This window comes from Alexandromys fortis, unplaced genomic scaffold, assembly GCF_014885135.2.
Source record: "Alexandromys fortis isolate MF-2015 unplaced genomic scaffold, M_Fortis_MF-2015_v1.1 scaffold_507, whole genome shotgun sequence".
In the NCBI taxonomy this organism is placed as follows: Eukaryota; Metazoa; Chordata; class Mammalia; order Rodentia; family Cricetidae; genus Alexandromys; species Alexandromys fortis.
Window position 1 is genome coordinate 10,778 of NW_026068372.1, and position 27,301 is coordinate 38,078.

The window sequence follows — 27,301 nt, forward strand, 5'->3', positions numbered from 1 at the left end:
AAACATAAGCTGGCGGTAGACAGGGTGGTTGTGTGGCTGTAATCACAGCACTCGGGAAGCTGGAGCAAGGAAGCGAAGGTATGATTTGGGATAGTTCAGTGGATAAGGGCACAAACATCAGGGTCTGAGTTTGAAGCTCCAACACCACATAAAAAAACCGATAAGAACTTATGCTATAAGCCCAGGGCTGTGGGTGACAGACACAAAAGGATTAGTGACCCTTCCTGGCTGCCAGCCTAGATCCGGGTTCACCATATACAACCACAACCCATTAAGTAGAAGACACTGTGTAAAATATCATCTCATTTATATAAAATTAGACTTATCCGTGTGGTCCATAGAAAGATGTATCAAATATGGAGACCCGAGTGTTATAGCGGGTGAGCCAGGGATAGCCTCAGCTACCCATCATTTGCTGTCCATCTTTTTGATGGCCCCCACTCAGGCTCTGCCTCCATTCATTCTCAGGTCCCTCAGGAGCACTCAGGTGGGACAGATGAAGGACAGGAATAATTCCACTTCGTTGCGAACAATAAGCCTTGTTGGGTGGATGTCGTCCGGTATAGCCAAGCTGGAGGTCATTTCCCATGCATCCACAAAGGCCACTTGGAGACCATCAAAGGCAGCTCGGAGGAACCTGTTCACCTGAATTGTGAGCCAGTCACTGCCATACACGGATTTGTAGCCAGTATTGGCCAGTTTGATAACCACCAGAGTACTGGGTTCCCTGTCCAGCAGGGCTTTCACAGCTTCCCGAATCCCTGCCAGTCTTCGAGCAAAGATGGATGGAGGGAAGGTGGTGAAGTGGGCTCCCATACCGAGCACCACCACTGTGTAGGGACCCCCGGCCAGGCCATGCAGAACTCTGGCCACAGAGTGCAAGGAGGCCACTGGAGTGCGAAGAGAGCGCAGGGGCCAGCTGTGGGCCCTCCAGTGCAAAACTGTCCCCCGAGTTGTGTCCACAGCCATCAGGGGACCTGCCTGATATTGGACATGTAGATCAACTGGCTTCAGAGCTGTCGGGAGGAGGAGAAAGAAAATATTAACATAGGGGATCAGGAAGGTGTCTCAGATGACAGCCCTGGTGCCTTGAGTTTGAACCCCTAAGATTCATAGGGTGGGAGGAGGGAAACAGCTCTTGTACATTGTCCTAGGATCCCCTCACACACATGGTAGCAATGATTGTTCATATAGACGCCAAATAAACAAGTGTTATGAAAATTTAATAGCTGAATTGTCAATTATCTTCTTGTACAAGTATACATTCCTACTTTTGGGGGTGGGGAACAAGGTCTCACTGTGTAGCCCTGGCTGGCCCAAAACTCTCTATGCAGACCAGGTTGACCTTGAGGTCACAAGTCTGCTCGTATCTGTTTCCAGATTGGGAACATTAAAGGTGTGCAACACTACAGTGTGTGTGTGTATATGTGTGTGTGTATATATATGTTTGTGTGTGTATATATATATGTGTGTGTATATATGCGTGTATATATATGTGTATATATATGTGTGTATATATATGTGTGTGTATATATATGTGTGTGTATATATATGTGTGTATATATATGTGTGTATATATACNCTGCATGTGTGCCTACATGCCAGAAGAGGGCACCAGATCTCATTACAGATGGTTGTGAGCCACCATGTGGTTGCTGGGAATTGAACTCAGGACCTCTGGAAGGAAAGTCAGTGCTCTTAACCTCTGAGCCATCTCTCCAGCCCTCTACCTTAGTTTTTGAGACAAGGTCTCCCTATGTAGCCTTGGCTGACCTGAACAGGCTAGACCAGGCTAGTTTCAAATTCACAGAGAGCTACCTGCTTCTGCCTCCCAGATCCTGGGAGATGTTACATACCACACTTGGCTGTTTTGAATTTTTTAAATTATGTGTATGTTTGTGTGTGTGCAAGTAAGTGCAGCTACCCAAAGATTCTCTGGTGCTTGAGTAATGAGCAGCTGTGAGTCACTGTCTGTGACCATTTTGAAACAGGCACATGATTTATTCTTATTTTGTATTCATTGGTATTTTGCCTGCATGTATGTCTCCATGAGGGTGTCAGATCCCCTGGAGCTGGAGTTTGCAAGCTGCCATGCGGGTGCTGGGAATTGAACCTGGGTCCTCTGAAAGAGCAGCCAGTGCCCTCAACCATGGAGTTACCTCTCTAGGCCCTGTATATTATCCTTGTACTCACGATCATGCTACTTATTCCTTCTTTTCTTCTGAGGGTGAGGGGAGCAGAATCCAGGCCTCTCGGGTGCTAGACAAGCACCCCACTACTGAGTTACACTCCCCTAGCCCTTCCTGGATCATCAGAGGCTAGTGCTCAACACTTGGGTGTGGCTGGGGCATGGCTCAGTGGTAGAGCTCTGGCCTAAAATCTCCCAACAGGCACCGGAAGAGGGGTGACAAGTGGTAGAGTACCTGCCTATAATCCTCTAGTGACACACTGGAGTGTTGCTCAATTCTAGAGAGTTGCTATACAAGTATGAAGACCTGAGTGTGATTCCCAGATCCCATATTTTAAAAGAATCAGACATGGTGTCTTGTGGTTGTAACTCTAGAGCTAGCAAGGTATAGATAGGATTCTTGGGCTTGATGAACAGTCAAGTTCAGTTTCCTTGCCATTTGGAAACTTCTAGGCTAAAGAGAGAACTTGTCTCAAATATATTCTGTTATAAAGTGTGTGTGTGTGTGTGTGTGTGTGAATGAGCACACTAGCATTTAAGACAAAAATCTTACGTAGCTCATGCTAGACTTTAACCTTCTTTGTAGCTGAGAATGACCTTGACTTCCTAAATCCCTGCCTCTATCTCCAGAGTGCTAGGACTATATGTGTGCACTACCACTCTCGGGTTGAAGAAGTATTTCTAGCTCCACTTTTAGGTAGGGACACTGAGACCCTAGCATCTTCAGTATTTTACCATGATCCAAAGATGGCAAGGCCTGTGGCTCAGTGCATAGAGTGCTTGTTCCTAGTGAGGGTAGGGCTAGTGAGATGACTCATTAGGTAAAGGTGCCTTCTGTGCAAGCCTGACCACCTGAGCTCCATCCCTGGGAGGAAAGAAGCGACTTCTGGAAGCTATTCTCTGACATCTACACATGTTCCATGACATGTACACAGCCTTGCACACACTTATTACAGACACACACAATAGTAATAAAAAAATAAAACATAGCAGGCTGTATCTAAGAATGACAGCAGAAATTGTTTTTGGTCCTCCCCTTTCGCACACAAACACATGTGGATTTACACAAATGGGCACATGCACACACATGTGAACATACGCACACATGAACATATACACACATATTCACATGCACACACACATATACACAAGAAGCTGATTGATGATGTTAGGTAGAAACTCAAGATGACTCTTTTGGATCATCAACCACTGCATTGTTGAAAGGTTTGTTGCACTGTCCTTTAGCTATTTTCATGATCTCTGGCTAACTAAAAAGGAAGGCAACTCCCTGGTTATAATGTCATTCTTGCAGGCTGGGATATAGTTTGGCTAGTAGCGAGCTTGCCTAGCATGCAATCCCCAAGTTATATCTGAAATATTCCAAGCTGGGTGTATGTAGCATATCCCTGGAATTTCAACACGTGCGAGGGGAGACAGGAGGATCAGAACTACAAGGTCATCTGAAGCATAATTCTAATTAGTCTTAAGAATAAAAACCTGGAGTCATATATCAGGGTTAAAGCTGAATGATCAGAGAAGCAAAGGAACAGCCACAGTCACCTCTAACCTCTCTAAATCCTCAGATAGAAAAAGGGCTGAGATCCTGTCTATGCCCTACCTTACCACTTTCTCTCTCTGCCCAGCCGTATCACTTCCTGTCTCCTGCCTGTACAGATCTCCATACCTCTATTGTTAACCAGTGGTTAGCTCCACCCTCTGATCTTCAGACAAGTTTTATTCATCAGAACATGAACAAAATATCACAACAGTTATCCTTGGCTACATATGGAATTCCGGGACAGCCTGGGATACATGAGACTGCCTACACACACACACACACACACACACACACACATACACACACACACACACACACAATTTTTATAACTAACCCCTAGCTGGGCTTGGTGGGGTATGCCTTTAATTCTAGCACTCAGGATGCTCAGGTAGGTGGATTTTCTGAGTTTGAAGCCAGACTGATAACCACAGTGGGTGCCAGGTCAACCAGGAGTACTTAGTAAGACCCTGTCTCATAGAACAAAGCAAAACATCCCACTCCTTCATTCACTCACCTGCCTTTCGGGAAAGTCCAGCATCCTGCCCTACCTTTCTACCAAGCATGAGAGTCTCCTCCTTCAATGTAAGTGTTGCCTGACTTTCCCATCATGAGTCCTCACAGGCCCTCCTCTGACCCCATGGCCACTCACAGGGCACTGTGTCTCGCAGATACTCCCACCACTGCCGAAGGGTGGAATCCCCCATCATGTAGACGATGCGGCCAGCCAGGCAGTTCAGGATGCTGAACACAGTGGGGAAGGAGCGGCTAGAACAGAACGTTGAGTGCCATCTGTCTTGGTAGTAGAAGCCAGAGGGTTTTGGAGACAGGTGGCCAGGGCGGCATGGGGGCCGAGAGGGCAGGGCTATATAGGAGGGAGAAAAGCAGATTAAAAAACAAACAGAGCATGAGCATCTTACAAAATATCAGGCATTCTTTACAATTTTTTTGTAAACTAATTTTCATTCACACTTGTTTGTGTGTGGGTGTACACAGCACACATGTAGCAGTCAGAGGGCAGCTTTTGGAAATCGGTTCTTTCACTGTATATGTCCCAGGGTTTGAACTCAGGTCATCAGCCTTGGCCAAGGGAAAGCAAAGATACTTTGCGCATTGAGCCATTTCAACGATCTAGTCAGGCATGGTTCTGCATACTCTATGTGTAGCTTATCAATGCACTCTTACAGAGCCTGTGAAGTTCTATTATGGTGTGCATGTGTGTATGCTCAGGAGCACACATGAGTGTTTCCAATGAGTGTAGCTCATGATTGCCTTAAACTTCCTAAGTACCAGAGAACGGCCTTGACTTCCTAAACCTCCTGCCTTGACCTCTAGAGTGCTGGGACGACAGGTGTTTGCCTCCACACTCAGGATGTAGCGCTATTTATGTCTTCACTTACAAATGGGGATGCTGAGATCCTAGAATGTTAAGTGATTTGCTGTGATTAAGAACAAGGATGATGGAAGCAGGAACCAGAGACCTGCAGGTCCGGGCATGAGTCTGTGACCTCCAAGGGAGTAGATTGGAGTCAGAGTCCTTTGCAGGACCAAGCCCAAGTCAGGGACCTTGGCAGAAGCAGACCCAGACCAGGGACATTTAAGAAAACAGGTCTGAGCCAGCAACCTAGGCCTGAGCAGGACTGCAGCAAACTCCACAGGACCAGGTACAAGGGAGCAACCATTGAGGGAGTAGGCCGGAACCAGAAACCTCTGCAGATCCAGGCATAAGTCTGGAACCTCTGAGGGAGTAGACCGCAGCCAGAGACCTTTGAGGGAGCAAGCCCAAGCCAGGTGCCTCAGTAGGAGTGGACCCAGACCAGGGACACTTAAGGAAAGAGGACTGAGCCAGAGACCTAGGTTGGCCCAGGCCTGAGACAGCGAACTCTACAGGAGCAGATACAAGGGAGCAACCACTGAGGGAGTAGGCCTGAGCCAGGACCTCTGCTGGTCCCTGTGAGAACCCGGAACTGCAGAGGAAGAAAGAGGTGCTGAGCCAGGACCTCTCCCGGAGCAGGCCTAAGGCAGCAACCTCAGCAGAAAAAGCCCCAAGCAAGCTATATCTGTGGGAGCATGCCCGGATGACCCCTTCTATTGCAGAGCAAACCCCGGGGGTGCCAAGCGACGTCTAGGAACACGGCTTGACCAATGGGTGACTGGAACTGTGGCCCTGACTGCACCACAGGGAGCAACCACCTGAGCCTTGGATCCACTGGCACCTGCAAGATTGATCATCAGAGTCACAGACAGCCTCAACTATACCAATCATAGGGCAACATGGGTAGACAAGGTAAGAACACACGCAACACCACAAAGAGAAACACTACACCAGTAAAAACTAGTGACCCTACAATAGCAGGACTTGAACAACCAAATACAGATAAAACAGAAGAAAATGACCTAAAAAGTAACTTTAGAAGAATGTTTGAGACCCTTACAGAGGAAATGAAATATTTCCCCAAAGAAATGAAGGAAAAGACAAACAAAAAATTGGAACACATCAACAAATCCCTTAAAGAAAACCATGAAAAAGAAATCAAACATATGAAAAAAAACTATTCAAGACTTGAAAGCAGAAGTAGAGACAATAAAGAAAACACAAGCTGAGGGAATTATAGAAACAAATCATTGGAAAACAATCAGGAACCACAAATACAAGCATAAACAGAAGAGTACAAGAGATGGAAGACAGAATCTCAAGCACTGAAGATACAATAGATAAAATAGACTCATCAGTCAAAGAAAACATTAAATCTAACAAAACTTAATACAAAATATCCAGGACACCTCAAACACCACAAAAAGACCAAATGTAAGAATAATAGGTAAAGACAAAGGAGAAGTTCAACTAAAAGCACAGAAAATATGTTTAACAAAATCATAGAAGAAAACTTTCCTAACCTAAAGAAAGATGTGTCTATGAAGATACAAGAAGCTTACAGGACACCAAATAGACTAGATCAAAAAAAAAAAAAAAGTCGGGGCTGGAGAGATGGCTCAGTGGTAAAGAGCACTGGCTGCTCTTCCAGAGGTCCTGAGTTCAATTCCCAGCAACTACATGGTGGCTCACAGCCATCTATAATCAGATCTGGTGCCCTCTTCTGGCCTGCAGGCACACATGGAAGGAATGTTGTATACACAATAAATAAATAAATCTTTAAAAAAAAAAAGTCACCTCGCCACATAATAATCAATGATGGAGGTGGGTCTTGTATCTTATCTGTTGATTTCATTGGTTAATAATAAAGAAACTGCCTCGGCCCTCATAGGACAGAAAATTAGGTAGGCGGAGTAGACAGAGGAGAATGCTGGGAAAAAGAAGCTGAGTGAGTGAGTCGCCATGATGCTCCCACTCCAGACAGACGCAGGTTAAGATCCTCCCTGGTAAGCCAGCTCATGGGCTACACAGAATATTAGAAATGGGTTAGAACAATATGTAAGAGCTAGCCAATAAGAAACTGGACCTAGCCGGGCCAGGCAGTGTTTGAAAGAATACAGTTTCCGTGTAATTATTTCTGGGTATAAACTAGCCATGCGGGCGGCCGGGTGCCGGGGACGCAGCCCTGCCGCTCCTATTTCAACAAATCAAAACACTAAACATACAGAATAAAGAAAGGAAATTAAGAGCTACAAAGGGAAAAGATCAAATAACTTATAAAAACAGACCTATCAGAATTACACCTGACTTTTCAATGGAAACGATGAAAGCCAGAAGGTTCTGGTCAAGCGTTATGAAAACATTAAGAGACCACGGATGCCAGCCCAGACTACTATACCCAGCAAAACTTTCAATTACCATAGAAGGACAAAACAAGATATTCCATGACAGAACCAGATATAACCAATACCTAGCCACAAACCTAGCCCTACACAAAGTACTAGAAGGAAAACTCCAATTCAAGGAAGTTGGCTACATCAACAAAACCACAGACAATAAATGATCTCACAGCAGCAAATCCCAAAGAAGGGAAAAACACAAAAAGTAACATTACCAGCAACGAAAACTATAATAACAGGAGATAGCAATCACTGGTTATCAATATCCATTAATATAAATGAACTCAACTCACCTATAAAAAGACATAGGCTAACAGATTGGATATGAAAACTGAATCCATCCTTCTGCTGCGTACAAGAAACACACCTCAACCTCAAAGACAGACATTGCCTCAGAGTAAAGGGTTGGGAAAAAATTTTCCAATTAAATGGACCTAAGAAACAAACTGGTGTAGCTATCCTAATATCTAACAAAATAGATAATATCTAACAAATTGAAATCAGTCAAAAGAGACAAAGAAGGACATTTCATATTAGTCACAGGAAAAATCCATCAAGAGGAAATTTCAATATCAAATACCTATATCCCAAATACAAGGGTACCCTCATATGTAAAAGAAACACCTCTAAGCTTAAATCACACATTGAACCACACACACACTAATAGTGGAAGACTTCAACACTCCCCTCTCACCACTGGACAGGTCAATCAGACAAAAATTTCACAGAAAAATAAGGGAACTAACAGATGTTATGATTCAAATGAACTTAACAGATATCTATAGAACATTCCATCTAAATATAAAAGAATATGCCTTCTTCTCAGCACCTCATGGAACATTCTCAAAAAACTGACCACATATTAGGTAACAAAAAAAAAAAAAACCTTAACAGATGCAAAAAAAAAAAAATTGAAATAACCCCATGTATCTTACCAGATCACCATGGCTTAAAATTAAGATTCAACAACAACCCTAATTCCAGTTAAACAATGCTCACCTGAATCATCAATGGGTCAAGGAAGAAATAAAGGGAGAAATTAAAGACTTCCTAAAATTCAATGAAAATGACCATATAACATATCCAAAATTATAGGACACAATGAAAGCAGTGTTAAGAGGAAAGTTCACAGCACTAAATGCCTATATGAAGAAACTGAAAAAATCCCACACTAGTAAATTAATATAACATTTTAAAACTTTAGAACAAAAAGAGGCAAACTCAACCAGGAGAACTAGACAGTAGGAAATAATCAAATTGAGAGCTGAAATCAACAAAATAGAAACAAAGAAAACAATACAAAGATTCAATGAGACAAAGAGTTGGTTCCTTGAGAAAATCAACAAAATAGACAAACCTTTATCCAAACTAAACACAAGACAGAGAGACAATATCCAAATTAACAAAATCAGGAATGAAAAGGGAGACATAACAACAGACATGGAGGAAATCCAGAGAATCATTAGATCATATTTCAAAAATCTGTACTCCACGGAAAACTTAAAGGAAATGGACAACTTTCTGGATAAACATCTCTTACTAAAATTTAATTAAGATCAGATAAGCAAATAAAATAGACCTTTAACTGCTAAAGAATAGAAATAGTCATCAAAAGTCTCACAACTAAAAAAAAAAAAAGCCCAGGACCAAATGGCTTCAGCACAGAATTCTACAAGATTTTTCAAAGTAGAACTAATAACAGTACTCCTCAAATTATTCCACATAATAGAAACAGAAGGAACATTGCCAAAGTATTTTGAAATAAAATACTGGCAAATTGAATCCAAGGACACATCGTCCACTATAATCAAGTCAGCTTCATCCCAGAGATGCAGATGAAAATCTGTCAACGTAATCTACCATATAACAAACTGAAAAATAAAAACCACATGATCATCTCATCAGATGCTGAAAAAGCTTTCGACAAAATATAACATCCCTTTATGCTAAAGGTCTTGGAGAGAGCAGGGATACAAGGAATATACCCAAATATAATAAAAGAAATATACAGCAAACAAATATGTAACATCAAACTAAATGGAGAGAAACTCCACCAATCTCACTGAAATCAGGAACAAGACAAGGTTGTCCAGTCTTTCCTTATCTATTCAATATAGTTCTTGAGGTCCTAGCTAGAGCAACAAGATACCAGAAGGAGATCAAGGGGATACAAATCGGAAGAGAAGAAATCAAACTCTCACTATTTGCTGGTGATATGATAGTTTACAACCCCAAAAATTCTACCAAGGAACTTCTACAACTCATAAACACCTTCAGTAATGTAGCAGGATACATGATTAACTCAAAAAAAAAAAATCAGTAGCCCTCCTTTATACAGATGATAAATTGACTGAGAAAGAAATCAAAGAAACATCACGCTTCATAATAGCCACAAATAACATAAAGTATCTTGGAGTAACTCTAACCAAAGAAGTGGAAGACTTGTATGACAAGAACTTTAAATCTTTGAAGAAAGAAATTGAAGAAGACACCAGAAAGTGAAATGATCTGCCATGCTCTTTGGTAGGTAGAATTAACATAGTAAAAATGGCAATCTTATCAAAAAGTAATCTACAGATTCAATGTAATTCCCAGCAAAATCCTTAACAGACTTTGAAAGAATGGTACTCAATTTCAAATGAAAAAGCAAAAAACCCAGTATAGCCAAAACAATACTGTACAATAAAGGAACTTCTGGAGGCATCACAATCCCTGACTTCAAACTCTACTACAGAGCTACAGTCCTGAAAACAGCCTGGTATTAGCATAAAAACAGACAGAAGGACCAATGGAACCAGTCGAAGACCCAGATATTAATCTATACACCTACAAATACCTGATTTTTGATAAAGAAGCAAAAAATATCAAATGGAAAAAGAAAGCATATTTAACAAGTGGTGCTGGCATAACTGGATATCAACATGTAGAAAAATGAAAATAGACCCATATCTATCACCATGCACAAAACTCAAGTCCAAATAGATCAAAGACCACAACATAAAGCCAGTCACACAGAACCTCATAGAAGAGAAAGTGGGAAGTACACTTGAACACATTGGCACAGGAGACCTCTTCCTAAATACAACTTCAGACACTGAGAGAAATAATTAATAAATGGGACCTCCTTAAACTGAAAACTTCTATAAAGCAAAGGACATGGTCAACCAGACAAAACAGCAGCCTACAGAATGGGAAAAGATCGTTACCAACCCTGCATCAGACAGATGTCTAAAATATACAAAGAACTCAAGAAATTGGTCATAAAAAGAACAAATAACCCAATAAAAAAATCAAGTACAAACCTAAACAGAAAACTCTCAACAGAGAAATCTAAAATTTCTAAAAGACACTTAAGGAAATGTTCAACACCATTAGTCATCAGAGAAATGCAAATCAAAACAACTCTGAGATTCCATTTTACACCTGTAAGAATGGCCAAGATCAAAAACACTGATGACAACTTATGCTGGAGAGATTGTGGGGAAAAGGAAGTACTTCTGTATTGCTGTTGGGAGTGCAAGCTGGTACAATCCCTTTGGATATCAACATGGCAATTTCTCAGAAAATTAGGAAATAAGCTTCCTCAAGACCCAGCACTACCACTTTTGGGTATATATTCAAAGGATACTCAATCGTGCCACAAGGACATGTGCTCAACTATGTTCATAGCAGCATTGTTTGTCATAGCCAGAACCTGGAAACAACCTAAATGCTCCATGACAGAAGAATGAATAATAAAGATGTGGTACCTTTACACAATGGAGTATTATATAGCAGAAAAAAATAACATCTTGAATTTTACAGGCAAATGGATGGAGCTAGAAAAACATCATTTTGAGTGAGGTAACCCAGACCCAGAAAGTCAAATATCATATGTAATCACACATAAGTGTTTTTTAGACATAAAGCAAAGGAAACCAGTCTACAAATCACAATCCCAGTGAACCTAGACAACAAAGAGGACCCTAAGAGAGACTTACACATACCTAAACTACATGGGAAGTAGAAAAAGAGAAGATCTCCTGAGTAAATTGCGAGCAGGGGGACCATGGAAGAGGGTTGAAGGGAAGGGGAGATGAAGGTGGGGGAGCAAAGAAAAATACATAGCTCAATAAAATCAATTAAAAAAAAGAACAAGAATGATGGGCCATGCCTTTGGGAAGTAGAGTCAGATGTCTATGAAGTCAAGGCCAGTCTGGCCTACGTAGCAAGTTGCAGACCTGCCAAGGCTATGTAGTGAGACCCTGTCTCAAAAGAAATAAACAAACAAAAGAAGAACACAGATGGCTGGAGATGCATCCAAGATTGTAGAATGCTTACCTAGTATGTTTGATGCTCTGGGTTCAAATCTCATCACCGAATAAAGGATTTCTGTCAGCTTCTGGCCTGTAACTCAGGAGGTGGAGGGAAAAGGATAAAAACTTTGAGGTGGTGAAGGCATTTACTGTGCAAGCCTGGCGACTTCAGTTCAATTCCCCAGAGCCCACACGAATGTGGAAAGTGAGAATTGCCTCCACGGAGTTCTCCTCTGACCTCACGCACACCCATCATGGCACATGTGCACTCATATCCACATCACATATACACATACATAATAATCATAAACAGATAAGTAATTTTTTAAAGCCATCAAGATGTCTCCATCTCCAAAGTTGATTGAGTTTGATCCTGGAACCCACATGGTGGAAGGAGAAAATCCAATTCTACAAGTTCCCCTCTGACCTCCACACCTTTGGTGTGCCATGCATGGCTACACACACACACACACACACACACACACACAGAGTAAAAATTTTTTTCAATTAAAAATGCTCTAGTTTAATCCTAGGCTACATAATAGGTTCAAGGCCAACCTGTGCTACTCAAGCCTGTTTCAAAAGAAAGCAGCAAGTATGCAGGCATGTGCCTTTAATACCAACACTCAAAAGGCAGAAGAGGGTGGATGCCTGTGAGTTCAAGGCCAGCCTTCTACACATACCATAATCCAGGCCAGCTAGGGCTTCATTGTGAGACTCTATCTAAAAATGACAAAATAACAAAAAGCTCAGTTGAATAATACAAAAATCCACTCAAAACGAACAATTGGAAACAGTGTGAAGAAGAGATGGTAATGACCCCCACGCAGACCAAGGATGTGTACCAATTCATGCCTGCATTCAGTGCTTAGCTCCTGCTGTCTCCACTACACACCAGGAAAGGTTGAAGGGAGCCAAAATGATACGGAGTCAAGGTGCAGGGTGAGCATGAGTGTCTGTTCAACCTGCTCCTCCAAAGATAAAACCTGAATCCCAAGAGGTCCCTTCAAAGGAGAGAGAAGGTACCCAAAGAGAGAGGGGAAAAGCTGATGCTGGCAAGGATCAGTAGAACATGGAGGTGCCAGGGTTTGAGAATGCAGCTTAGCTGGTAGGTGCTTGATTGCCTAGTGTTCACAAAGCACTGGGTTTGAGTCTAAGTTTGAATTCAATATTAGGTGATGCTCTGGAATAATCCCTCTGTACACTGTGAAGATATGTTGCTGTCATTGTTAATAAAATGTTGATTGGCCTATGGTGAGGCAGACTTTTCAGGGCAGAGAGAATGCTGGGGAGAAGAAGGTCAGGGTCTGAGGAGCCGCCATGGGATGCAGAGCGAGCAGGACAGGAAGTATGTACGTGAGGTAAACACATCCTCTGGGCGGCACATACATTCATAGAAATGGGTTAAGCTAGCTAATGATAAGCTGAGCTATCGACTGAGAATTTATAATTAATAACAAGTCTCTGTGTGGTTAATTGGGGAGCAGCTGGCAGGACAGAGCTGATCGGTGGTCTAGACGGAAAACTCTGCCTACAAGATGAGGTCAGACTTGAACTCCTGATCCTTCTTATTTCCGGAGTGCCAAAATAGTCGGTGTGCACCACACTGTCCCATAGAGGCTGGATTTACCGTTAGTGTTTGAAGAGTCCAAGAATAAGAATATAGAAATGTAGATTCCAGAAATAAGAATGTCGAAATAAAGAAATATAAAGTTGTAAGCCTAGGAGAATGAGAGCAGATGGTCAGCAGTTGTCTCAGTAGTTTAAGGATTAACTATTAACCGTGGGTTACTCCGCTTTACAACCCATAGTTCTGTTTGCAAGGCTGAAGTCGCCCTCTGCAAACTTAGGGTTGCTCTGCAAACCGAGGATCAGCTTTTAGATACTCCCCCGCCCCCAGCCACTCATGACCAGAAATTGATGTGAGTTTTTAAATTATGAGTTAGCTTTTAAATTCTGGGATGTACGTGACTTTTGACTTTTGGGTTTTATATTGTCCCCTACCCTTCCCTGCTGTGCGAAACTGGCAGTCAGGGGAGGTGCAGAGCCTTGGTAAACACTATCAAGGAATGACAGGAAAAATGATGGGCTAAATATAAACACTAATTTAAATGAAAAACTCTGTTAATAGAAATTGCAAAGAAGGGTAATTTGTATCTGAGTTTTACCTTGAGATTGTAAAATTTCTTTTGCTATTACCCAATGCTTGCTATAAAAGGAGGAGTTCAAAAACCAGCCTTTGCCACAGCCTTACCAATCCATCTCTGACTGTGGTCTCAGCTAGTTGATAAGCTTTTTGTACTCCATGGAGATTTGTTTTTTAATTTTTTAAAAAGATTTATTTATTATGTATACAGTATTCTGTCTGCATGTATGCCTGCAGGCCAGAAGAGGGCACCAGATCTCATTACAGATGGTTGTGAGCCACCATGTGGTTGCTGGGAATTGAACTCAGGACCTCTGGAAGAGCAGCCAGTGCTCTTATCCTCTGAGCCATCTCGCCAGCACCTGTTTTTTAGTTTTTAAAGTTTTTTTCCTGGAATAAAGTTTGCTTCTGGTTTAGTAGATGTTGGTGGTCTGTCCTCATCTTTGTGTGACCCCCGTGGACCCAACAGTGTTCTTTTTTTTTTTTTTTTTTCTAATTTATGTGGCTGGGTGTATGCCATCTGTGTTACAGTGCCAGCTGGAGCCAGAAAAGGGGATTGAATTCCTGCAGGCTGAAGTCACGGGCAGTTGTGGGTTGCTCAACATGAAGCCGGGCAAACGCTCAGGTCTTTTGGAAGAGTAACAAGAGTTCCTAACCTTGGAGCCCTCTCTCCAGCCTCTTGCTGTCGCATTTATCAATCCTGATATCCTTAAGCTTTAAAGTTTGGCTTCAAGGAGGTGAAGGATATGTTTCTATCGCGAATTGTGGAGATGGCTTCAAGAGTTGGTACTTGTAAATTCAGGATGTTGTATATATTATACATGTACAGCTGTTTGTATGTTTACTATAACGTCAATAAAATATTTTTTTCTTTATTATCAGTGCTAGAAATAGCATCCTGTGCCTTGCCCAAGCTAGGCAAGTACTGCTAGGCTAGAAGTATGCTGTTATAGCCCTAGTACTAACCACTGTACTACACTTCCCTGGCAGGAAAAAGTTAAAAACTACAATAAAACCCATCTAAGGGCTGCGGAGCTGGTTCAGTGGGTGATGTACAGGCATGTGCAAGGGTGAAGGCCTAAGTTTGACTCTTAGAACACATGTAAACACTGGGTGTAGTGTGCCTGGAACCCAAGCACCTGGGGAGGTGGAGACAGCAGATCCCAGGGGCCTACTGCCCAGTCAGTCTAGCTGAAACAGCAAGCTCGGTAAGAGTCTTTGTCTCAAAAAATATTGTGGCCTTTTGTTTACTTTTCTAGAAGATTGACCTGTTACCTGGGTTCTTCTTTCTACATACACCTGGAACCCTTCCTCCAGCCTGGCGCTGATGGCTGACAACCAGCCCCTTCCCTGGCATGAGTGGTGGCCCACTCCTGGGAACAACTCAAGTATCTCCCTCAGTGATCATCCATTTTGGGCTTAGAGGGTACTGGAAGCAAAATCAATCTCTGCCTCAGCCCTCCAAGGGACTGGACACAGGCATCCCAAGGTTGTGTGGCTGGCCACTGTGTCCTTGTGCCTGAGGCTCTAGACCCACCCCTACATCCTCTAGGGACACTGTATCTGGTATACTCCAGAAAGAGCATAAAGCAACTGTGCCCATTGTTCTTTAGTGACTGAGCAGAGTTTCTACAAAAACTTCACCCAGAGAGAGAAAAAGAGAGAAAGAGAGGGAGAAAGCACATGTTTTCATGTGGACTCTCAAGTGCCACCCTGAACCCAGCTGCTGGGAGGACCCTACAGATCTTCTTTGTTTTCCCTTCAGGCTCACCTTTGGGTTGGGCATATGATGGATATAAGGGTCCATTACTTCTTCGAGGGAGGCATCAATGCCTTCAATTTCTTCCCTTCTGAGGAAGTAGCAAGAGAGAGGCCGGCCCCTCTGAAGACTGTGAGTGCTTGGTGAGTAAAGGCCACACTCAGTTGGTCACTGTAAACCATTGTCCTGAGAACCTCTATGGACAATAATATGTTCACTGACCCTCCCTTGCTTGCTGGCTGTGGCCCAAAAAATCAGAACTAGGTCTCTCCTACATGAGTTCTGTTCACAACCTACCCAGCCACCCTTGGGCTGGCAGAACCCCAGTTTTTCCTTCTCTAATCATTACCAGTTAACAATTCACTGCCAATTGAAACCACTTTCCCTGCACAAGAACCATAATACAGCTTAAAGTTAAATAAAACGTAATAGAGAACAACTGGGGAGAACATTCTGACCTCTGCCTGGTCTCACGTACTTCACACAGGAGAATGAACCCACACCCATACAGCACACACACACACATGCGCGTACAAACACACATGATTTCAGGAATACACACATATACCACACACAACATACTTACATACTGATATATTTCACACACACCTATATACCACCCACACAGACACAGACACACACATACATTACACACACACACCAAATCAAAAAGCTCACAACCCATCTCAGATGATGACCATCCCTTCCCTACCCCCATATTCCAAACTCACTCACCCATATTCCTCATGTTCCCAATGGCTGCTGGTGTCACCAGGATGGGAGATATGCCTGAAGGGAGTGGCTGGTCAGTCACACTCCTGAAGAAACACTGAGCATGAACTTTGAGGAAGGTTGACCAAGTGAAAATTTGATTTGCAAAGAACATACCATGAATGCCTGCTTATCTCTCCTCTGCCTAATCCCAGGGCACCACACTAAAGGGAGCACTGATGGGCGACTGTAATAGGAGGAACATACACGCAAGAGAACAACCTTATCAGTTCACTAACAGTCAAGATATTGAAAGGGTCATACAGCTCTCTTTTATAATAAACAGAATTTCACAGCAAATGAGAAACTACAGTTTCCTTGGGCACTAGAGCCTAGGAAAAACAATTCATTTTGTTATTGTCATTACACAAACAGGCAGTAGGGACTATCACAATACCCCTTTCCCCAACCCGCCCCACTTACCTTTTTGACACAGGCTGTAATGCCCACGAGTCCCAGGCTGGACTTGTTTGTATTCACTATGTAGCCAAGGATGGCCTTGAACTAGTTTTGTTTTGTTTGTTTTTCAAGACAAGGTTTCTCTGTGTAGCCCTGGCTGTCCTAGAACTCACTCTGTAACCCAGGCTGGCCTCAAACCCACAAAAATCTACCTGCCTCTGCCTCCCGACTGCTGGGGTTAAAGGCATGTGCCACCATTGTCCGGTGTTCTTGAACTCTTGACGTTTCTGCCTACCCTGGACCACACTAAGAACACAAGATCACCCTGAGCTGCAGGAATCTCTAAATAATGACAACAGTGAGAACACCGCCACAAGGAAAGGGGCTTGGCTGCCAAACCTGACAAACTGGGTTTGATACCTGGTCCCACAGGGTGGAAGGACAGAACTGGCTTCCTCAAGTTGTCTTCTGACCTCCACATAGCTATGGTGAGGACTGGGACGCATTCAGCATCTAGATGTCTTACCCAGCCATCAGTTCTTCATCATGCCGTGTGGTCACCTTCAGGTAACTCCCACTGGAGTGACCGACTAAAGCGTCGCAGGGCAGAGTAGAGGGTTGAGCACAGAACCAGAGCTCCCCAGAGACCACATCCCTGTACTGGCAGGTGGGCCCTTGGGCTCCGGTTGACTGGGGGTCCACGTTGCAGATCACAGCCTCCTGAGTGCCATTCCTGCCTCGAAAATACCCCCTAAAGTCAACGGTGGCCCGTTTTCCTTTCCAGACTCTCTGTAGGACCCCAACTGCCTCACTGGAGTGGATCAGCCTCACTTGTATCTGGGCCGGTCCAGCCCAGAGCAGGGGGAAGGACAAGAGGTATGTGCCATTCTCCAGATCCTTCACCTCCCCTGGGACTCCTGCCTTCAACTCCTGCCCCAACAGCTGTGCCCGGAACAGATCTCCACCATGAGTCTTGGGCCTACCCTGGTGGTCCCTAGCCACAAGAATGACCTCTAGATTACTTCCCAGAGTATAGTTGGCCTGAGCAGGACCCTTCAAGCGGTAGGTAGAGGTTTGGGGACTGGTAGAAGCCAAAAAGTCATCCTTGTCGCTACCAGTTGGAGGCCAGTACAGAAGGCTGGTGAGGTTGGTGAGTTCTTGAGGGAGAGAGTTCCAGTTGTTGGGCTCAGAGGCATGTTTAGAGGCACGATGGGGTGGTGGGATCCAATGGTTCATGGTCTCAGGCCAAGACATCATGAGATAGAACACCTGTGGGAAAAGAAAGAGGGATATGCCAGTGTGCTGTGTGTGCCATATTTTCTTCCTGGAAGGAGGTATCACAGTTGGCCAAGTAGCACCCAGCAGTCCTGTCTACCTATGTTGTTCTATTTGTCATTCATAAGCCTGGCATTTGGGTCACCATGACCATTATTTGAAAGAAACAGTTCAGGACTGGGTTGATACTGTTGCTCGAATTTCTGGGGAGTCCTACTGAACTCACCATATTTTACCAGGGAAATTCAAATTGGGCCCCACTCTGGAATATTTCTTCTTCTTCTTCTCCTTCTCTTCCTCCTCCTTCTTCCTATTCCTCCTCCTCTTCTTCTTCCTTCCTTTTTTCCCTCTTCCTCCTACTTCTTTAGACTTATATGCATGAGTGTTTTGCTTGCATGAATACATGTATACCACATGCATCCTTGGTGCCCAAGAACAGAAGAGTTACAAAAGGCTGTAAGCTGTCTTATGGGTGCTGGGAGCCGAACCCAGATACTCTCTCTATAACAGACAGTGTTCTTAACCACTGAGCCATCTCTCTACCTACAAAAGCCTCTTAGTTTTTTTCTTTTTAAACAGTGTGTGTGTGTGTATGTGTGTCTGTGTGTGTGTGTGTGTGTACAGACAAACTATTGTACTTGCACACTATGGCCTGTATGTGAAGATCAGAGGACAATTTGTAGGGTCATAGCTCTCCTTCTACCATTTCCAGGATATCAAATTCAGGCCATCAGGTTTGACAACTAGCTTCCTTACCTGCTGAGCCATCTCGCTATTCCCAGTGTTGGCATTATCTGATGTGCTGGAGAACAGTAGCACTGATGCTTACAGACTCTGTAACCCAAGCACTCAGGATCTCATTGTGTACATTGCGCTTGGGAGGCAGAGTTAGGAGGGAGCCAGCCTGGTCTACAAAGCAAGCTCCAGGACAGCCAGAGCTGTTACACAGAGAAACCCTGTCTTAAAAAAAAGAGAGAGAGAGAGAGAGAGAGAGAGAGAGAGAGAGAGAGAGAGAGAGAGAAAGAAACAAGGTTTATCTCTGACTGTCCTAAGACTCACTTTGTAGACAAGGTTGACCTCAAACTCAGAGATCAGCCAACCTATATCTCCTTAGTGCTGTAATTAAAAGTGTATGCCAGCATACACAGTACAGTAATTTTTCAATAAAAGAGAATTTAAATAACTAAGAAATCTATGACTAGATCCTCTACTGAATTATTAAGAAAACAAATAAAACCACTTTGGAATTGCTCTATGTATTCATAAAAATGATGTAAGTGACAATTGATAAGTAACAATATTGGTAAGAATAGAAAGCAACCATATCTCTCAAGTTATATTAATGAAAGTTGGATAGCTATTATTTTCATCTTTTAATGGATGTGTATGTTAGGACAAAGCGATTCATCTCACAGGTAAATACTCAGTGCTACGATATGGTATTCACTAGGATACATGGGATAGAAAGCTTACTGTAAGTTGGGCAGTGGGAGGCAGAGGCAGGCAGATCTCTGTGAGTTTGTAGCTAGCCTGATCTATGGAGCGAGTTCCAGGACAGCCAGGGATACACAGAGAAACCCCATCTCAAAGTAAAGAAAGTTCACAGTAGCAGCATTGAAGACCCCTCCTGACTGTATCTCAGTTAATAGAGCGACCGTTTAACATGCACAAAGTCCTGAATTCTACTTCCTGGTGTGGTGGTGCCTGCTGGTGCCTGCTGCAATGGCATCCCCAGGGAGAAGAACTCAGAAGGATGAGAAGTTCAAGGTCAGTGGTAGAGGTCTAGTATATGTGAGGCTCTGGATTCCAAACTTAATGCTGCCAAACGTTAATGATGGAGGGGGGAGTTGTTGACGTTGTTCTTATATAACTTGCTATATAACAAGTTTGAGACAAGCCTGAGAAACATGAAGCTCTTATCTCAAAAACGGGGGGGGGGGGAGGGGAAGGAATCCCCAAACTGAAAGTAACACAAATTTCTTTCTTTTAATTTTCCTGCTTTCCTTTTCTAGTTTTCTTTTTCTTCCTTCCTTTCTTTTTTCAAATTCTTGTTTTTGTTTTTCTTTCTTTCTTTGTCTTGTGAGACAGTCTCTCTGCACAGTCCTGGCTGTCCTGGAACTTGCTCCATAGATAGCCACAAAAATCAGAGCTCCACCTGCTTCTACCTTCTGAATGCTAGGACTAAAGATGTGTTCTATAACAAATTTCTACCAACAATACAGTGGTTAAGTGAATCATGGTATATCCATAAACTGGATTGAGGTCATGAGACAAAATTAACAAATAACAATTTCACATAGTAACATAGATGCAAAATGTATGAACCTTATAAAACATGGTGCTCATAAAAACATGGTTTCTTATGACTCTTCAAAATTAACAATACTATTATAAGTCAAAATGCTGGATACCTTGGTAAAAGAGAGAAATTCAAATCTGTTGATGATAGTAATTTTCTTAATTTTTATTTTTCTTTCCTCTTCCATCTCTCTTTTTTATTAAAAATTGTCACGAGCCATTTCCCCCCTAAAATTACAGGAACCATCATCCTGGGGAGTCTGCAGAGAACCCCACACCCATAATTATGTTCTATTGAGAACCTGCCCCACACCCAATTAAGCTGTTGATGGAGAGCTATCTGTTAGCAGAACCCGCCTCACATTCCAGCTATCCAGGGAACCAGGTGTGGCAACTTGTGACTTCCTGGCCTACGTGACCTGGAACACGCGGCAAGAATCCAGTTTCCCTGCCCCTCAAAGTCCTCATCCCGGGCCTATATAAGCAGCAACCATGACCCTAATAAACGGGAGGCTTTGACAAATATGCTTGGCCTCCTTCTTCTGTCTTAGCTCATTCCCTTCCAGGTAGCGCCCCCTCCGAGACCCTGGAATAACTGATTGCAAGGTGGGTTACAAACCCCTAGACTGAGTAACCCACCCAATGCAATCGACAAAAAATTTATTTCATCTATTTATTTATGTGCATGTATGTGGCGGCACACATTTCACGGCACATATGTGGAGCTCTGGGGACAATGTTAGAGAGCCATTTCCCTCCTTCCGCCATGTGGGTCTCAAGAGACTGAACTCAGGCCACCAGGCTTGGCAGCAAACACCTTTACCCCGAACCACCTCACCAGCCCTAAGATTTTTGTTTTGTTTTTTATTTTATTTTTAGAAAAAGACTCACTATGTAACATTGTCTGACATGGGACTTATTTTCTAGACCAAGCTGGTCTCAAACTCAGAGATTCATTTGCCTCTGTCTGCCAAGTGTTCGGATTAAGGCATTTGTCACTATGCCCAATCCTCTAATGTTTTTGTTAAGATTTATTTTTATTATGTGTTTGGGTGCGTTCTGCCACATGTGTGAAGGTGCCTATAGAGGTCAAAATTGGGTGTCAGATCCCTTGGAACTGGAGTTATAGTCATTGTGAGCCAGAAAACATGACTGCTGGTAACTGAACTCAAGTCCTCTGGAAGAGCAGCAAGTATTTAAACCTCTGAGCTTCCACCCCCTCCCATTACTCTGTTATGTGTCCCCCTCCACTTCCAATTGATCCTCCTTCTACTTTTCTCTGTGTGTGTGTGTATGTGTGTGTGCATGTGTGCACGTGTGTGTGTGTGCGTGCATGTGTGTGTGTGTGTATGTGCATGCTCGCGTGCCTCTGTGTGTCTGAATTAGTTTAATTAAGGTGAATAACAAGCGCATAGGCAAATTTCCCAGAGGCTCCACCACTGAAGGAAATCTCTCCTCACAGCTTCCCTTAACAGCCTGTAGATTCAGGGAGAGGAAAGCTCTTCTGAGCTGCACTCCAGTGATTACACTCATGAGTGCTTCTCCTCCTACCTTGGGCGTTTTTGCTACAGATCTTAGGAACTGGCCTAGGGCTTGTTCCATAGGTCAGCCTCCAACTCATAATTCTCTTTTTCTGCCTCCCAGATGCTCAGACTCTACGTGGAGGGCCAGCTCTGGCTTGCCTGTGTTATAGTCACGTAGGCGCATGTCTTTGTTTTCTCTTTGGACACTAGATGTACGTTACAGCTTAACTCCTTTTAGTATGTGTAAAGGTTGAGGGGATGGCAAAGAAGTTGACATACACCTACAGAATGGAAAAAGATCTTCATTAACCTCACATCAGACAGAGGACTGATCTCCAAAATATATAAAGAACTAAAGAAACTAGACATCAAACTACCACATAATACAATAAAAAAGTGGGGTGCAAGCCTGGTGGTGGTGGTGCACGCCTTTAATCCCAGCACTTGGGAGGCAGAGGCAGGCGGATCTCTGTGAGTTCGAGGCCAGCCTGGTCTACAAGAGCTAGTTTCAGGACAGGAACCGAAAGCTACGGAGAAACCCCTGTCTCAAAAATCCAAAAAAAGAAAAAAAAAGGGGGGGGGGTGCAGATCTAAACAGAAAATTCTCAACAGGAATCTCAAATGGCCAAAAGATACTTAAGGAGTCGCTCAACATCCTTAGCCATAAGGGGAATGCAAAAAATGACTCTGAGATACCATCTTACACCAGTCAGAATGGCTAAGACCAAAAACACCAACGATAGCTTATGCTGGAGAGGATGCAGAGTTAAGAGGAACACTTCTCCATTGCTGGTGGAAGTGCAAACTTGTACAACAACTCTGGAAGTCAGTATGATGGTTTCTCAGAAAATTGGGAACCAATCTACCGCAAGACTCAGCAATACCACTCTTGGGCATATACTCAAAAGATGCACACTCATTCCACAAGGACATTTTTGCAACTATGTTCATAGCAGCATTATTTGTAAAAGTCAGAACCTGAAAGCAATCTAGGTGCCCCTCAAGTGAAGAATGGATAGAGAAAATGTGGTACATTTACACAATGGAGTGTTACTCAGAGGTAAAAAAACAATGACATCTTGAAATTTATATGCAAATGGATGGAACTAGAAAAAAACCATCCTGAGTGAGGTAACCCAAACCCAGAAAGACAAACATGGTATGTACTCACTCATGAGTAAATAGTAGATGTAAAACAAAGGATAACCAGCCTATAGTCCATGACCCCAGAGAAGCTAGGTTACAAAGAACTCTATGAGAGACATTCATGGATCCCCCTGGGAAAAGGAATTAAACAAGATCTCCTGAGATAATTGGGAGGAGAGAGGGAGAAGGGAGGACAGAAGAAGAAGGGAAGGAGAGGAGGGGAGAAGTGAAGAGAGGGGGAGAATATGAGGGAATGGGACGGACAAGAAGGAGGAAGGACAGAAAGGACAAACAAGGAAAGAGATAACTTGATTGAGGGAGCCATTATGGGGCTAGCGAGACACCTGGCACTAGGAAATTCCCAGAAATCCACAAGAATGACCCCAGCTAAGACCCTAACAAGGTGCCTTAACTGGCCTTCCCCTGTAATCTGACTGATGACTGCCTTAATTGTTGTCGTAGAACTTTCATCCAGCAACTGATGGAAGAGATCCACAGAGATCCACAGCTAAGCATTGGGTTGATCTTCCAGAGACCAGTCCAAGAGAGGGAGGAGTGATAATATAAGCAAAGGGGTCATGGCCATAATGGGGATACCCACAGCAAAAGCTGGCCTGAGCTAGTGAGATCTCACTGACTCTGAATTGATAGCGGTTGAACCTGCTGAGTGTGGGGGACAGTTGTGTGGCTTGGGCAGTTTGTGGGGCCACTGGCAGTGGGACCAACCAGGATTTATCCATAGTGCTTGATCTGGCATCTTGGAGCCCATTCTTTTTGGAGGAAGACCTTGCTCAGCCTAGATGGGGGAAGGGCCTCGGTTCTGCCACAAAGTGGTGTGTCAGATTTTGTTGACTCCCCATGGGAAGCCTTACCCTCTTTGAGGAGTGGCTAGGGGGCTGTGTGGTGGTGGCGGGGGAGGGGGGGCAAAAGGAGGGGAGGAAGTGGAAACTGAGATAGGTATGTAAAATGAGAAAAGATTCTTTTTTTTTTTTTAAATCAATTTTAAAAAGAGAAAAAGAAAAAAAGAAGCCTGCACTTTCACACAACACAAAGTTGCTACGGAAGTGAAACCAGAAATCAACATCTTTTGAAAGAAGGAATTCATCTTTTCTTAATCTCTTTCACTCTTTCATTGTTCCCAGAATCATGTCCGATTTGTCTTCTAATATTTTAAACCATTCATTTTCTAGGAAAGGTTAGAAATCTACATTTTCATGCAAAAAGGTCTTGCTGCTTAAATACCAACAACACCCCATGAGTTAAAATTTCAGTTTTGACAGACAGACAGGAAGAGCCTCCTCCCAGTCTTGACTTTTTCTTGTACGCAGCTTCAAAGAGGAAACACTGGGTTATGCTTCTTGCTTTTGCTCCAGGAAGGGTTTAATTTCTTTCTTATTTACGGTGTCAGTTTCATACACATATACAATGCATATGGACCACATTCACCCCCGTTCTTGTCACTCATTCTATCACTCTCACTGACCCCTTTACTCACCCAGTCCTGTGTGTGTGTGTGTGTATACAAGACCTTTTCTGTTCCCTGACTTTATTTCCCTCCAGGCTAAAAACAGAAGCAGACACCAAAAGACTTTGTTCTTTTAAACTGGGACAGAGAGAACAACTTCTAAAGTCAAGAGAACTGAGAACTCGAATTGCTGATGTGGAACAGGGCCATGACCATCTCCATCAGAGCCACTGTGATGACAGGCAAGCCAGCCTCAACAAGGGCCAGTCAATCTCTAGACTTTTGCCTGTGGAAGAGGGTCATTAGATCCTCCCCTGGAATTCAGCTGCCCCCACCCTGAACCTTTTCCAGGTCTCTGCAGTTCTGCTCCAGCTTCTCACGGTGTCTGGAGGTGCTAGGACATGCAGAAGGTGGCAGCTGGAGCAGGGAGAGCTCCATTTATGCAGCTATAGGGAAGTTGTTTGTGGAGCCCATTTGTTGATGTGGTTGTTTGGAGATTATGTGTGCTCCTTAAGTAAGCCCAATAAACCCCCTTATTAAGCTATCTAGACTTGGGTAGAATTGTTCTTTTGTCTGTTGGCACTGCCCTACCTAGGGGAAGCAAACATCTGGTCATTTCTTCCCAACTAAAGTCCATAGACTCACTCCTATTTTTTCTCCTTGGGGACTTCCTGACTTTAGATTCCCTGATGACACCAACACACAGCTGCTCACACTGCTTCTTAGATGATGCTCTCCCCTGCAGCTGACGCTCCCAGATGTCGTCTCTCAGGGGTGAGAGGAGGAAGAATGAGTGCTTCCCTCAGTTCACTCTCCAATGTTAAAGTATTTAACCAATCCAAACAAAGAGAAGCAGTAATGATGCCAATAAGAGGCAAGGAAAGTACTCACCAAAATCAGAACGATTAACCCCACGGTCAGGATCTTGTAGCCCTTCAGTTGCCCCATGAATAGATCCACACAGCCTAGACCCTTGTTGCATTATAACTACAAATCCAGGTATCTCACACAACATCAGAAGTTTAAGAGGCCCTCCCATCACAAAGGAGCTGATTCACTGCATAGACTTCCAATGTTCTTGAAAACTGTCACCTGACATATGTACACACTGTCAGGTTGAGAGGGAAAAGGCAACGGCAGGAGCATAGGTGACAGCTGCAGAGGCTGAGCCGGCTGGCTGGCTGAACTAGACACTAAGGCAGAATTCAGGTAGAAAAACAGGAACTTTACTCACATACGTGATTCTGTGTGGGCAGATTGCAGGCTCACAGTGAGCCACCAGGAAGGTGTGCCCAATAGAGTGTCCTTTCCCCATAGACACCCTCAGGGAGCAAAGGGAAGACCTAAGTTTTACCTTTCTCGCTGGGGGCTCTGGCTTAGCCATAAGAAGCAGGGAAGGAACGGGGAGTCTGTTTCCATCTATGTACACATCCAGTCTAGGAAGGGGCTAGTTGTTGGGAGCAGCACCCACGTTTGGAGCTTCTTATATTAGCATGCACGCTGCAGAGCAGTTAGTGGGGAGGCCGGGGAGGCTGAAGAACTACAGAGCAAGAGACATTCTTTCTATGTGAACAAACAGTGCTGAGGTGGAGGGAGAAAAGGTGAAAAGGTGATGGGGGTAGGGAAACCATGTCAGAGAAAGAGAGAGAGAGCGCGAGCAAGCTGTTCTGGTTAGAATGTCTCATTTAGATAGGGGTTTGATGTGTTTTGAAAGAATAGAAAATTTCTGTATGTGTCCAGATAATAGGATGAGGCGGTATTGGAAAGAGCAGGTAACCTTTTACAGGTGTCTTTTGTTTGTTTGTTTGTTTGAGTGCATGAAAGTCTCTGTGTAATTGTATGACACATGTGTGAAGGTGCCTGTAAAAGGCTGATATGAGCCCTCCAACAGGGGTCCTGGGCACTGAACTCAGTCCCTCTACTACAGCAAAGCTACTCTTGTTGTTGTTTTCGAGATAGGGTTTCTCTGTGTAACAGTCCTGGCTGTCCTGGAACTTGCTTTGTAGATCAGGCTGGCCTGCATCTGCCTCCTGAGTGCTGGGATTTCAGGCATGCACCACCACTGCCTGGCCAGCAGTCTTTCTTAACTGCTGAGCCATCTCTCCAGTCCCAAAGGTCTTTTTAATGAAGTCTTTTTGAAGGATTTGTTGCCAATTTGTGGAGCGTCCTCTTAATATCTGAGGAAGATCAGGGTATAACCATTATTATCACTCAGCCATCAATAAATTTAATGGAGGCCTGACTCTCAGTAGCCTACCCTGAAGCAATTTCCTGGTTACAGGAAAGATTATAAACTAAGATTACCTGAGCACCATTCAAGACCAGATCATCCAAAGGAAATGCCGAACGTTCCAACCGCTGTAGATAGGATCACCTGCTAGCACACTCACCAGGACACCCCTAGACAAATGTCAGCCAATCAGGAGTTCTGAACCTCAGAAACCCCTCACCCCCACCTTTACTACTATAAAAACCCAACTCTAACTGAGCCCGGGGCTCTTAGTTTATTCCAATATGTTGGACTGTGGAGAGACTGAGTTTGCAAACTTGCGTAAAATAAAGGCTCTTTGCTTTTACATACAGGACTCAGTCTCCTTGTTGGCTTTTGGGGGACTTTGTGGATTTGGGCATAACATTGGATAAGACACATGTTAAAGCTAATAAAGCTACTATTGCTAGGACAAGAGCAACGCCTGCTAGGATAAGA

The 27,301-nt window shown here is 43.6% G+C and overlaps 1 protein-coding gene across 1 annotated transcript; it reads right to left on the bottom strand.

Moving 5' to 3' along the window:
• Positions 1-288: 288 nt before the first annotated feature.
• LOC126495491 (NXPE family member 3-like) lies at positions 289-25,648 on the bottom strand. Its single transcript, XM_050133070.1, has 6 exons — positions 25,486-25,648; positions 17,414-18,156; positions 16,453-16,535; positions 11,838-11,903; positions 4,396-4,608; positions 289-1,016 (listed from the first exon to the last, which is right to left on the bottom strand). The coding sequence occupies exons 1-6, from the start codon at positions 25,540-25,542 to the stop codon at positions 484-486; spliced, it is 1,695 nt and encodes a 564-aa protein (XP_049989027.1). The 5' UTR covers positions 25,543-25,648; the 3' UTR covers positions 289-483.
• Between the last annotated feature and the right edge of the window lie 1,653 nt (positions 25,649-27,301).